The 15,981-nt window shown below is 29.3% G+C and overlaps 1 protein-coding gene across 3 annotated transcripts; it reads right to left on the reverse strand.

Moving 5' to 3' along the window:
- Positions 1–1,495: 1,495 nt before the first annotated feature.
- Positions 1,496–15,653, reverse strand: LOC105153540 (uncharacterized). Of its 3 annotated transcripts, XR_015545096.1 has the most exons (5): positions 5,952–15,653; positions 5,252–5,528; positions 4,475–4,738; positions 3,990–4,077; positions 3,681–3,771 (listed from the first exon to the last, which is right to left on the reverse strand). XR_015545096.1 is itself a non-coding variant. In XM_011068445.2 (4 exons), exons 1-4 carry the CDS (start codon positions 6,198–6,200, stop codon positions 3,683–3,685), a joined length of 879 nt encoding a protein of 292 aa, XP_011066747.1. In that variant the 5' UTR covers positions 6,201–15,653; the 3' UTR covers positions 1,496–3,682. The 3 variants fall into 3 exon arrangements, 2 of the variants coding, with proteins under 2 accessions (XP_011066747.1, XP_087262315.1); XM_011068445.2 differs by lacking the exon at positions 3,990–4,077 and having other exon boundaries at positions 1,496–3,771; XM_087406189.1 differs by having other exon boundaries at positions 1,496–4,077.
- Positions 15,654–15,981: the final 328 nt, after the last annotated feature.

A 15,981-nucleotide genomic window follows, 5' to 3' on the forward strand; every position in this document is an offset into this window, starting at 1 on the left:
ACATCCGTTTAATTGTCAAGAGTAAAAAGTAGCGATTTTTTAAAATCTCTTTCGTGTGATCTACTTTTCATATGGAAACTATCTTCGGTTATGACGTCAGCAAAGATCACTCGTTCAAGTCCAATCAAATTAGTCACGAGTTCAATCGCGGTTACACACCTTTACAAACGATTTCTCTTGTGTTTTCTCGGAAATCTACCGATCCCAAATAATGTTTGTGACCTCCGAAAAAGGACATTAATTTTGGGTTTCGTCTACATCAACATGTTAGTCAATCTTTTATTCATTTTGGTAGATATGACAAATAATTCAATTATTATAAAATGATTATCATTTACATTTGACGGTAATCACGGTATACAAGTACCGTGTTTCAAAGTACTATTTACTAATGGACATTGACAGAAGGAACCCGTTATAACATAACGTCAAAAGAATCTTTGCGAGTATATTGTAGAGTGCTGTCAATATTGTGAAATAAAAACAAATTTTTTAAAACTTTATAGCCGATAAACTTTGCATTGTAAATTACTAAATGTAGAAAAGGGGTAACAAAATATAACATTTTAATTTTTTTCATAAAAATTAGTACTGTGCTAGTAATAGTTCTATAAAATTCAAATGCAGCTTTTATGTGAATATTTTAAATTGCAAGGAAATAATTAATTTAAAAATGAGCACGGTTTCTTTTGTCTTTACAAACTCAGAATATATTTTCATAATAATTTATAACTTTTTATCGGCATTTTTTAATATTTACAATTTAGATTAAAATTTTTGATTAAATTTCTTTATGCAAAAGTGTATTCTCTTTATAAAAAGAAGGTCACACGGGTCAGTGTGTTCTTCTTTTGGCTTCAGTTTCACATTCAAATCGGTGACACCCATAGAATCGTCGCTTGTTTCTTAAAAACGTATAGATATTGTATATATTCTCCGTGTTTTTATTTTTATTATAATTTTCATAGAGAGAAGAGAGAGAGAGAGAAAAAGAGAGAGAGAGAAAGATTCTTTTCAAGTATTGATATTCATATCTGACAATAAACGAAAAATATCCGACTCATTATGCATTGAAATTAATTATTAATCAAGAATTTATAAATAAAATAATTTATCTTTAAATACTGGAAATAATAAAGAAAAATCACATTCTTATAAATATTTTTATAATAACATATGAAGTATGTATGAATAAATGTGACGTTATAATCTTTTATCATTGATCTGTTAATAAAAAACAAGGAAAAAGATTCTTAAGAATATCATAATGTCCAATTTAAGGAAAGGAAAGTAGAAAACTATTTAATTATTCTACAATTTTATTTTTCTTATAACTATAATCATGCGCATACGCACATACGCATACATATACGCACACATCCAAATGAGAAATAACATAATATTAAACATACAACTCGGTTTCACTAAACGTTGAAAAATTTCAAAGGACAGAAAATAAAAATGCGAAACAAATGATTATCAATATCTACAAAAATTTTTTTTTCCATTTACTCTTATTTTATTGAAATTTATTCATACACATAATGTATATCATAATCATAAACGGTACTAAAACCTGATATACAATATACAGTATTTCTTATGTGATAAAATTGAAGTTCTGTCGCGAAATAATATCTTTTTTCTAGAGATAAATCGTCCGTCATAATACAAATTTGATTGACTTCCGCAAAAACGATGTTCATTTAAAAAAAAAAAAAGGAAGGACTGTTCTATTTAAGCTAGACCTACAATTGTTCACGAGGCTTTGCTTTCTGTGAACTTCATCTGTGGCATCTCGAGAAGTACCTCCGGTATTTAACGCACACCACTCAGAATCGTCTTCGCCATACGTGCGCATGAATCAAATACATATGAATCGTACAATATGCAGGAAATACGTTCGACGTAGATACGCAAGTCGAACGCCGTGACATGAACGATGGTCCGTTACATTAATGCGACTTTTTCGTTCGTATATAACGTAAGAACGTAACGGTCGAGTTGTCGCGGATGAGTGCACGTTGCGTATCGATCGTACCTATCCTGTAGCGATGCGCAATGTGTCGCTTCCGATTCGCGTTTCCTATTGTGTGTCGTGGAGCCCAAGCATTGTTGTCACTTTATCGCTTGCCATCAAAGTCAAGCGTGTCTTTTTATTATTCCACAACGCGTCTCTTATGATATACGATATTTATTCTTGCAATAAAAAATATTAAAAATTGTAATAGTACGAAAAATTCACTCTTTATGAAAAAAAAAATCGGTTTACGTCAGACTAGGCATCGAAGACTCGCGTTGGAAAGTCCGATGAAAACTTCACCGCTGGGAAGCTAAGATTAATCCTATCGATGAACACGTGATGGGTCAAGAAAAGCGTATTGAAGAAGGGAAAGGGTGAGAGCAAAATTCATCAATTGTAATCGTCATGTGGAGCTTAAAATATGTGTCGACGACAAGTCGACGATGACTGGGCTCTCGCCGTGTACTGTCCGCGAGTCAATAACGGTCTTCGATCGACTCGTGCATGGGTCACATGATTGTATATATACATGGACACACACGGTCAAGGTAGACACACGGACGCATAACAGCGACACATGAATTGGCTCGTGACGCGTTTGAGCTACAAACTGGGCGCTTGTCCAAATCTGTCAGTAGGTCAGTAGAGGGGCCATCGTACTCGGTTGAGTGACCTTGACCACAAATGGTCCTCCTGCCGTGGAGTGACAGAATTTTTTGCGATTTTCACTTTGAAATTTGAGGAAAGACGGTCCATGAGAAACAAGTACGCCGAATATTTTTGGTAAAAAATTAGTAGATACTTTGCGCTATATTCTAATCATATATTGTTGTCATTAGAAAACAATTAAAAAACAAGCGAAGATTAATTGAACTTGGATTACCTGGATGAGCTTCACACTTGACTGTACTGCTGACTATACTGTAATTTAATTACTTTGCCGTAAATATTTATAATTTAATAGTGTCAATAAAAAATAGTGCAACTGCATTTTTTGGCAGTTACATTCAGTTGTGTAAATAATCTTCTAGAAAGTTAGTTTTGCAGTTAGCTTTGCAATAGCTTTCATTAATAACATCAAGTTATAAAAAATCAAAGCTAATCAGCAACGATGTATCACCGATATCATCTCGATGTAAAATTAATAAAATTAATAAATAATATAAAACAAGAGATAAAAGATAGAAAGTTGTAGAAATTAATGTTCTAAAAAATTAACAGGTATTTTACGCTCTTTCGCGTTCCCGTTAATGCAAGTTTTAAGAAAAAGCCGGATGTCCTTAACATCTTAATCCTTTCTCAAAACTCGTGAGTTGCAAAGGTTAAAATATATCAATACATTCCTCAAATAACGGTAAACTATGTGAAAGTTATTTCACGAGTGTTCTTTGCTAGAATAAGCGATGAACGAGCGTAGCCGAGATAAGCGTAGCGTTTGGCGACGTTCATTCATATCCATTCACCATAATTGCCATGAGTAATTTTACAGGAAATTACTAAGATCACATACACGGATCACAATTAGATTAATCGTAATTGTACTACTTGTTGAAGTGTTATTTCGCGTGCTTCGATGTAATTGACTCGCCTTCGAAAGCTTATCAGAAGATAACAAACACGATATTATCGTTGATGATCACGAATTACTCTGATATATTTTCACCCGTAAGGATTGCGAAGTATTTGATAACTCGGATATCCCAACTGATAATCGTTTCTATGCCAATTACTGTCATCCGTTCCGTATCCTGCAAAGAAAATGTTAAAATGCATATTACAAGTTTATGATGTTTTTAACAAATAGATACATAAAGATCTTTATTCAGGTGTGCAAATTTTATATAAGAAAAGATTAAAGACAGTATTATCGATGTCAAAGATTTGTGATACGCGACGTGACATTAAAGATTTAAAGGAATTATTAAATATAAATATGTCAAATATAAAACACTATCATATAACGTACACTGACAGCTGTTTCAAATGTAATACTTGTCGCTGTTGGCCAACATCAAATATGTTTATCCCAACATAAATACGTCATATGTATTGGTCTATAAAGATGTATCAGCTGTTACAGCTGAGCGACGCTATCTTAACTTAGCCTACATAATATATAATCGTGCAAACTATCACTAGGGTGTGCCAGTTATTTTTATTTGATAAGAAAATTTTTTCATACATTAGCATATATATAAAACTTAACAACATAAAATAAACAAAAAATTTTTATTATAAAACGAATTTCTAATACTATTTTTAAACATAAATATAACGAATAAAAGAATCACAATTTTTAAATATTCATTATTCTTCGCATCATTCGTTTTATTTAAAATTTTACCAAATATAATAAATATATGTCTATATACCTATAATTTGATATATAACTTGCTTAGAAAGCATAGTGTTTTTGTCAAAGACAAAAAAATATTTTTAAAATACTCTTACCTGTTGGATAATCTACTGTTGCATCCGCTGCAGTGGACCACAGATGAAAAGGATGTGCATGATGCGCATGAGGGTGTTGCACTTTGCAAATCTTTAAATGGGCAAATACCGATGGTAAAATTAATGACCCAAGTACGAGAAGTTTTTTGATAAAATGAACTCCTAGGAAAATTGGTAACAGCAATAGTTTCAGTTTTATTAAATTTAATAATATAAGAATGGGGAAGATAATATTTTTCTTCTTCTTGAAAATTCGCCAATCGCCTGTAAAACGAATAATTCATAAATTTTCTCTTTCTCGAAAATCGTCAAATATTATTACAGACTATACAACTGTTGACATCGTTGCCGTTACAGAAAATATAAGGTAGTAAACTCTACCATTTCGCTGTTCATCGCTTTTTTCAAATATATAGCACATTATAGCAGATTGCATAGTTTTTACAATGATTACTTGTTACGTGTAACGTTATCCGAAATAAAGTGCAATAGACTATAATTACGCTCGGACACATCAAAACATTCCGTTACATAGAACAGTAAATACATCTTTTCTTTGTTATTGCCAGGAGATCAATATACCATTATAAGAATTTTCAGAATTTTTTCAGAACTTCAAGAAAAAATAAAGCACTCTACAATATTCATCATCAGTTTATTATATTTAACATAGATAAAAAATATTTGATCGAATAACAAGAAAAAGAAATTGTAAAAAACAATATAAGAGAAAAAAATCGTTAAATATTTTATTATTCAGCAGATATAAGATTTTACCTTCCGGTTCTTTGCTATCCTTTAGCCGCTCAAGTTCATCCTCATCCATAAACATCAAATTCGAAGAGAAGTCTCTGGCATCTCTGGCAACTGCCGAGTTGTCTATTGTATATACAATGGCACGTTTTGTCAATAAATCCTCTACACTATCTCTAACAAAGTTCAGAGCTTCTGTTATACCACTTTTAAATGCTTGAGAACGTGGCAAATAGGGTAAAAAGGATTGCTTGTAAATCGATGGTATCCTTATTATTCGAAATGGTCCGTAACTAAATTCCTGAATTATGATAATTTGCTTTAATTAACTAATTTATATGTATAATTCTTTTTTTTAAATTATAAATTTATATACATTATATGCATTTTTATAATTGTTATCGTATAATAATATATAATCAATTTTAGAGTTATTTATGCCTATAATTAATTTTTTTAATTTTGTTATAATTCTATCAAATTAAAATTATAAAAATGTATATGTACTAATTTGTTTTTAATTCTTATAATAAATTATTTACATATTTATTATTTTGATAATTTTGATAGCATAACGTTAACTGTAACAAGATACAGAATTAATTAAGATTAGAATTAAATTTTAATTGCTTTTTGTTACAATTAACGTTATGCAATGTGGATTATTCATTTCTAATTTTGGATATAATCAAATTTTATGTAATCACAAATAGTAAACACGTACCTTTTCTCTTACTATTGTGTTTAACCATTTCGCGACTTTATATTTGCCACAAGTTGTGTAGTCTCTCTTTAAATCGCATTCCATTTCACATTTTTGAACAAAAAGATCCGTTGTATTATCAAAAGCCAATGAATGAGTCCGTCGTGAACAAACAATCAATAAAATAAATATCCAGCACGATACTTCAATCACTCTTGGATATCCGATTTTGCGAGACCACTCAATAACTCCGAAATATCCGCACTTCATAATTTAGGTCAATGACTTTAACTTTACACTATTGATTTGAATTTTGTTAATTTTGATCAACTGATTTATATTTCATTGCAGAGAATTCTGACGATCACCTGTCTCGCTTCGAATTTCTGTACAGTCATTGTTATTGTTACTCATGATGGTTGCTCATCAATTATACGAATCATCGAGATACATCGCAGCGAAAGTGAATGCCGTAATTAATCAAAAAAAAAAATCATAAATGACGATTATATGATACGAAAAATTATCACATAATACCGCGCACTCTTTTCACAGAATGATGCAGGATGATGCAGAAAAGCAAGATTAGGTGCACACGCTCACTGACAGTGGTTAGAAGGTGTTCTGACCATTTATACGGCGTGCATTTAGGTCGGTGGGGGTAACGGTCCATGGCTTAGATAATGCTATACAGAGATTGCGCCTGCATTCTACACGGTACACCTCTTGAGAGAACACTCGAGGACTCGCTGATGGTCGCTGGCTGGTCATGGAAATTCCATGTAATAACAATGAGACAAACTCATCGCACCATAAAATTCGTGATACATTAAACCGGATATTTTAAGACTGAGAAAAGAGTATTAGAAAGATTATCCAACAATATTGCAAAGATACTTTGCGATAGATTTATTAATATTCTTCGCAAATTATTTTCTTGCTTTTTCATATTTCCAAAAAAAAAAAATAGAAAAAAATATTTAATAAGCATTTGTATATAAAAGAAACAATTAAATTACCTTAAAAGATTCTAATTTAATTGCTCGATCGATCCATTAGAACCGAAGATCTTCGAAAGAATACGTCCTTATTTTTGACAAGTATATAATTTTAACGGTATATCACAGCCGCATGATTATCGGCTTAATAGCTACCACACAATCAGAAAGGTATTTCACGAAACTAATAGCTGCAGGAACAATGGTGAACCATACCATATTAAACATTGCATAGTACATTTTCGTTCTATATCACACGATCAGCAAAAAAAAAAGCGAGAAATTCTATATTTCGAATTTATAGAAAGAAAACAAACGGTTGCACGTGTCACCGTGATAACAATTACTATTCTTCCGTTAGCCGTTTTAAAGATTTAACGAAGGGTCTTCTCCACGACATTCTCCTCCACATAATTGCGACATTCCTCATGGCTGGTAGAAGCACTACATTTTCTGGTGCACCCACCCGCAACGGTCGTTCAGTTTTTTTTAACATAGATAATAACAGGTAACGTTATAATTCATAAATTATCTCTTGGTATAGCGGAAATTTAATAAAATTGGACATACTAATTGGTTTTTTGAGAAAATACTCATCTACTAGCAAAATCTGAAATCATATCCGATACAATGCGTATAATTTTAATGTTGAATCTTATTTTCTCTTACCAAACAAATACCAAGATCTCAATAAATTCCTGTTCTAAACTTAATTAAAAAATTTAGAATTTCTCATAAATTCAAATACAAAATGCAATTTAATTTAAGATAATAAAATATTATATTCAAATTAATTTCAATTAAAAATTTTTATTTTGCGACAAAATTTAATATCGAATGTTAAGAAATATGAAGAAAGATGAGTTTTTGTTATAAAAATCATTGTAAATTATTAAAAAATAAGAAAAAGTATAAGAAAATATATGTATATAATGTTATATAAATTGACTATTATATAATAGCTAATTATATAACAGTCAAACATATAACAGCAAAATGCGATAAGTCATCAACAAGAAGCAAATAATAAAAGGCAATTGATTGACCTATTAACGCAGTCTTCAAGTGGAATCAGGATATTATGCACACACGTTAGCGGTACAGCTCTCTTTTCCGTAACCGGTTTGCACAACAGTCGTCTGTTTTACTTTGGCCTTGCATCAAACTGTTTAAAAATCTAGTGCAATTTTTAAAATTGTTTTTCTTCTTTAATTAAAATCTAATTTTCTCAGCATATTTGATTTATTTCAAAACACGACTTATAAGCAAACATAATTCAAGCAACATACATACGTTAACATAAAGTAAACAAATAAGAGTAAATAATAAAAAAAATCTGTCGCTGTCTCTTTAAAAATTTAAATCTTTGGTTATACTTTAATTTCATGATTTTTATATACAACATTTTTTACTTAAAATCATAGGTACATTTTAAGATTATATTTTTATATTTATTTTATATTATTCATAGCGATTTACATTCGCTATTGACAATTTTTTACTGATTTAATCAAGTTTTAATAATCAACCATTCACGTTATAAATCATTTATAACTAACATTTACGTTATGAATCCTGTAACTTAGATAGTTATCGCATGGAAGAGCTTACTTCATAGAAAATTAAAAACTGGAAAATCTTGTATGCATCAAGCGTAAAACCCGTAATTATTAACTCTGATTTTTATTCGTAATAATGCAATTATTAGACTTTATGCAATCGCTAATAATTCGATGAAGGCAGAAACTCTTAAAACCGGAAGCGTTCATCAAACTTATTTTTTGGGTCACAAAAGAAACACGATTTGTTAACCCACTATGCTCAGGCAATAAATTTTTGCCGTATACGAAGCTAGTAGGCATCAACTTACTCCACTGGCCTGGAAACTTGATCTATCGCATCTCTATCGAGGAATATCACCGAAAGATCGTTTTTCGTACGCAACAGGGTTGTAATGGCCAAGAGTGGATAACAAACATGTCATTCTTCGAGTATGTCGAGCACGTACGAGTATGTGCGCACCTGCTTTCACTCGCGATTATAGAGCAATGCACGACGAAGATATCTGTCGTTCATCGATGTTTGCACCGAGGCTTGAGAGGCTTATGAAGAAGACGTTGCGCCATGGGCGAGCCTAGTGGGTGAAACGCACGCTTGTTGGTTCGCAATATAACCTGTTTACTCTTTTGCCCGGTTGACCCAGTACGTCGACAGGATACGAAGTGGTAATATCGCAGCAACCGATTACCGATCTCAATATTCCAGCTTGTTACACATTCTTGTTTGAAAAAGAGATTCTAGAGAGAGGTGCAAGAAACTGTCTGCGAGAAGATCAGTATCTTTTTTAACATCATTAATCACAGATCGAACTTTGTTAATTGAAGTCTAGTGATTGAAAATTTATAAGCGTACACTATATGGAATGTGAATTTGTCGTCGTGTGTTTTAAAAAAGGTATGAGAGATTAGAAAAATATTTTATAAAGAAGAAGTTTGTTTTTTTATCCAAGTACAATCCTCTAGGAAATTACTTTAGTAAAGATTAATGACAGGGTTATATATCTTTGCGATAGAATGCAAATAGAAATTTGCAAAATATATTGTTAACACAATTTTATACGATATATGTATATCCATAATTTATGTCTTTTTAAAAATAAGTGATATATTCAATTTCCTCAAATACGTCTCTGTTTGCAAATAGAGATTCTGCGGTTATATAAGTAAATTATTTTAGCGTTGTCAATAAATCACTTCGACAATCTTATAATATAATCAAGATCTGATATCAAAAATGAATAAAAAAGGTGAACACAAGCATACACAAGACTTCACAGACATTAACCTTGATGCTGGTGCACATTTACAATAATGTTACAAGCAATTTATTTTATTCTATGTTAAAAGCCGCGACCAATCGTTAATATCCACCCTGAACGCGCGAGATTTATCTCAGCGGCTTAGTTAGCTACGGTTACTTTGTGACATTTACGGCCTATTTCATAAAGGTTATTATATGCACAGTTATATAAACAATGGCAGACACACGTCACATAATATTGCTAAATAGCCATACATTTTAATCGAATAAAATGTATGGTTTTAATAAGACAACTAAGAAAGATTTTAAACAATGTAAAATAATTATTAAAAACATTGATAAAAAATTAATTTATAAAATAAAATATTTAAATATAAAATCGCTTTTACATATTTCCGCGGAAAAAATATTTTTATAAACTAAATTTCGTAACAAAGAATCGGACAGAAGTTATATTGCAAATATAACTATTGATATCTATTCATACTGTGTGTCACGTGTCACTTCAATGAACATTATTAATTTATGTTCAACTCATTAATTCACGTAAAGTAAACACGTATTTGAAGTCATATACAGTGGCTAGTTCGTGACTAGAGAAATGTTTCAAATTAACCCGGAAGAGCATCGATTAAGGCCTTTGACTGTCATCAACATTTGTAAACCACAAATTGTCATGCACAAATTGTCATGCACAAATTGTAATCGCACAATATAAACATATTTCCTCCGAGTTCTCGAGTTCTCACGGTCGAATCAGAAAATCAAGGTACATATTTTTCACTTCCATATTTAATCTATTTTTAATAAAAATCTACTTTTACGACTATTTATATTCGCAAGCCATATAATAGCATCACATTATTAATTGAAACTAAATAGATTAATTTTCTAATGTGTTATTATATATTTCCAAAATTTATTTTCTAATGTGTTATTATATATTTCCAAAATTTAATCACCATGAATAATCTCTCTTTTTGAACACTATTCCCTTCTCTTCTTATCCTATGAATTTAATAAAATTAATTATTAACGTTTGAAATTATTTGCTTTGAAACATACACATTTCTTTTAAATAAACGAATTAGAAGTCGGTGTTTATTATATCCATGTCATCTTCCATCAAACTCTTACAAATATGGAGATAAAATCATCTATACTTTCGATTCATATTTATGCAATCAATCACCATTCCATAACTATCATCATCGATTAAATCATTTTCGAAGATAAAATTAAAATATTTAATCGCTCGACAATCACCTTTTGATTTCTTTCAAAACATCTTATCTACAATAAATAACATTAAAGGACATAATATATTATAAAATGTCAAATGATACTCATCGTATTTGTGATTTCTTATGTAAGGAAGATATAAATTTTCGCGTAAATATAAATTTGGTAATATTTAGTCAAAGTGGATCCGCTTATTAATATTCATAACAACAAAATTGAAATCGTTTGCTTTTTATTATTTGTTCTAGTATCGTAATCGTATCAAATTATTGAAATAGAAACTATGCATATATAGTCTCATAGAAAATATTTTCCTAAGATGTCAATATAAAGAGACATAATTGCAGCTGCTTAGAAACTCATCCTTGTAAAGTGCGCGAATTTCATATTAGTGCATATGGTAAAAATAAATCAATCAAGATTGTAGATATAACATAATAAAACTTTTGTAATAGAATTAGAGAAATAAGAGCACTATGATAACATTTCTTTTCTCGAGTGTATAATAGCTATTGAATTCTAGCACGCAATATAAATGCGATTCATAGCATCTAGTTTAATTACCAATAAAACTACACGTTCATAAAGCTATATTTGATTACGAAGAGAAGGGTATTATGTATTATACTGTGTCTGATGTTATTGTGTCAAGATCATATATCATCAAATAGAATAAATTGCTATCAACAATCACAAGCATAATAGTTATTCGCGATAATAGACAAAAGTGATACGAGAAGTCATATAGATATTGATATCAACAAATTAACATTCACAGAAAATGAAGTAAAACAAAATAAAAATCAAAAGAGATGATAAGTAGAGAGAAACTACGAACATCTAAGGAAAAAATTAAATAAAGCCAGCGATTATTTATCAATTTAATTAGAATTCTCTATTCAAAAAATATTCTAATTATTTGGCTTTAAATTACAATAATTAACATTCATAAATTATAATATAATTTTAAACAGAAAAATGAAATCTTTGCAATTCGGAATTATCCGCTGCTACATGAGATAATGCCGAATCCATTTTGTTTTCTTATATCTTTCTTATATCTTTTGAATAAAGATTTCTATAATTGATAAATAAGCATCGGCTTTATTTAAATTTTTCTTTAAGTATTCGCAAATTTCCCTACTCTGCCCTACATCAAAATTATCAAAAACTTGTAATAGTATTTATCATAAATAGTGTGTACGTTTTATACATGATCATGTTATAGTATGGCATTAAACGTATATTGATCTATCATGCATAACTGAATGTGAAAAATGAAATAGAGATGTGTACTGCAATAGTTCGTTTGTATTTACTTCGTGTTTTACAATTCCCCCACTTTCTTCTACATAAAAGTAAAAAAATGTGTTTAAACTATACATAAATAATTGATATCTTTCAAGTAACACTATGTTTTTTTATTATAAATTAAGAATTTTCATTCTTAAATTTTCATATGAAAAAAAGTATTTTCATGTGCAGAATAATCCCATGTCACATCTTAATAGAATTTAACGGGGGTTAAATCCGATTGTATTATGCTCCAAAAATTTTTAACGGTAAATTATTATGACTTTGATTACGAAAATACCTATATACAATGTATTGGAAATATTCTTATCAGTAACTTGTATTTCAATACAAAGTTGAATCTTCAATAGAATGGATACGTAGAAAAACCTGTTATGTTTCGCATGAGATGAGATACTTATCTAAAGAAGAATAACACGATATGCACGCACTCACAAATAAATATATCTTGATATCATAGTGAATGTGCACTTCTGTAACCTTCCACAATCTCTACATTTCCTTTCCATCTTCGTACATTTCATTTTCGGTCCCGGTTCCATACTCAAACATGTAAGTAGGCTAGTAGTGCATCTCTATTATTATCATCCTGGTATGAAATGTGACACAGAAAAAAACAAGCATTAGCGGATGGTTATGTCTAACTTATCCGGTGCTAACTGAACATTGTTTCGTAAATTATCACCCAGTGAAGTATCGTATTAACGCTTTATTATATCTTTCAGCAAGTGTTTTCTCAAATTTCTCGTTGATAGTATAAGAATTAAATTCTCTAACAAGTCTGAAATATAATACAAATAAATATGTGGAATAGTTTTGTAAGACAAATTAATTATTTATTCTGTCAGATGACACACAATCATCTAATAATGAATATCTTTTCTTAATATTTATATTTCTCATAAAATATTGATACATTCGTTCTGCATTCCATTTCACAGAAAATTGTACGTAGCATATATTAGCTAAATTAAAGTCTTGTGAACATTAAATTGTATTTTGCTATGAAATTAATAGATTTATCTTTTAGTTTGGAATGCGAGATATGCATGATGACGCGCCTTGATATATACATTTCACACATATATGTTTCTGTGTGTGTGTGTGTATTCTCTCAATTAAAATTTTAATATCATACAAATTTATATAACTCCCATTAAGAATATCGCGATAATATAAATACAAATTTAGCAAAATTTTATAAAAAGTTTTTTGGCATTTCGGCCATTGAAATTGCGATTTGATTGCGGTCATCGCATTTAATTAGTGCTAATAGGATTATATGATTCATTGGCACAATCTATCTCGCAGATCGTTTCGCTAAAAAATAAAACATCACTCACAATCACAGCTGATCCATTTTTTAACAGAAATTAGTTATTTTTTAATTAGAAAATGATAATTAAATGTCAACATTAAAATTGTTATCGCGTTGTACATTAAAAATGTCAACCAAATATATGAATTTAATCACACAGCATACTAATAAAAACTTGTTGGCTCACAATTATTGTGTCGTAATGTCCAGATGATCTCGGGATAATAAATTAAAATAAATATATCAGACCAAAGTAATATCAAATAATTGAGCTAAAAACAACAGGATAATAAACTTAAATTGCGCCATAAAATTATATCAAGTCATATAATACTTACAATAATAAGATTTAGAAAGTCTAGTGAATGATCATGTTGACACATATAACATCAAAAATATGCTAATCAAATAATAATATAAGGTTGTATAACTTAGCTATTGACATCAAGGATTGACATAGTATCCTCACTAATAAGTGGTGAAACGTAACTATCGTATCAATATCAGATTTGCATGATAATAGTTGGATATAATTTTATATAATTTAAAAGATTATATCACATTGTGCATTTGATCTTTTTATGCTTTACTCATTTTTAGTTAGACTTAACATAAATTCTTCTTTTTTGTTCTTCAATGCGAAATATTGATCTCAAGATCAGTGTCAGATATTTACATATAGTATTTAATTTTTTGAATAAATATTATAAGGTTGGAATATTTATTACCGAGTCCATTGTTAATCATGGATAGAAAATACATAAAATAGGATGCTACATCACATACATCACATACATTTTTATAAATGCTCCGATAATTTTTATAATAGAATTACATAAATAGAAAAAAAAGTAAATATTAATTTATTCTAAAAGCTGTTATTTGTAATGTGTCATTCATAAAATTGTTGACGTGTGTATAAGTTAAGATTAATGTCATTAAAATTATATCATTAATCTTACTATATAATTATAATAAAAGTAGAACACTACCTTTCATATTATTAAAAGACTGTGTTAAACTCTGACATAAAGTGCTTATAAATTTCTCATAAAAAAAAACAATCCTTATTAAACTAATAATTATATACTGATAATATCATAATGCTACGTATAAAATATGTAAACTTATTAATTATTAATTATTTATATTATTAATGGTTAATTAGATTAGGAAAAAATAACATTTTAATACTATTGCCTCGTAATGTATGAAATATATGTTCATATATTTAATAGAACCGTAATTCTATTATGCTAACTAAAAGGATTATACCCATAGCAGTAAAAAGTTTCTTTATTATCACGAGTATGTGTTTAATTAGTAAGGCCACTTAGCAGTATTATCTCCTTGTAAATGAATTTTTTTGTTCCAGAAAACTCATTTGACAATCAAATGCGCTACTTAAAAAAATGCAAGTACATTAAATCACAATGACAATGTGTTCATTTATTTTATACGATATCTAATAATTTTGTAATCTATAAAAGTAAATAAAACTTGAGATATTATCGATATAAGTGTGTACGTATATAAAAAAATTATGAGCTCATATAAATAAAAATTCTGTTCAAAATATAAAAATATAGAAATATCTATAGAAATACTTCCAATATAATAAAGTTAATATTTTGTTAGATATCTGTCAACTTTTAAGCGTTATATTTAAAAGGAGACATTAAATGATTACAATTAAAATAATAAGAGTACTTTACTATTAAAAAACAATACAGAGATGTGAAGGGCACATAAGAATCAACGTAATTAAGCACGTATACAAGTTCTATAATGTAATATATTAAATGTATAAAAATTCGATAAAATATGTATTACATATTTCGGCTTCTTCATTGAATGAAGACCAACTTCAGATACTTGTTACAAATGTGCAGTCAACATATTGCTTTACTATTATTATCCTTCTCTTTCTATTCATAATAAAGATTTGGTTTGACAATATAAATTACATTCCTCTTTCACTTAATATTGGGATTTACTGGATCATCACACGTTTATACACGAAATATAATATCAAAATAATATCAATGTAACGCCAATAAGATAATATTCGCAAGGTTAACATAATCATTTTGTTTTCATTTTTTTCTCTTTATAACATACTGTTTTATCAAATTTATTAAATAATAATTCAGCTTTTCTCGCGTCAATGTCTAAAAAATTAATATTAATATTTGTAATTACATTAATAAATTTGTATGAATTAACACGAAGAAACTTTCAGCGTGCCACCATCTCGTGGTAAATCCGCCAAACGTAGATACTGCTGGACGGTTTGTGCGCACGCACCAAGTCTTATCGATGAGAGTCGGCAAAAGCAAAGCCACCAGCGACATGGTTC

This window comes from Acromyrmex echinatior, chromosome 5 (assembly GCF_024713525.1).
Source record: "Acromyrmex echinatior isolate Ae372 chromosome 5, ASM2471352v2, whole genome shotgun sequence".
Lineage (NCBI taxonomy): Eukaryota > Metazoa > Arthropoda > Insecta > Hymenoptera > Formicidae > Acromyrmex > Acromyrmex echinatior.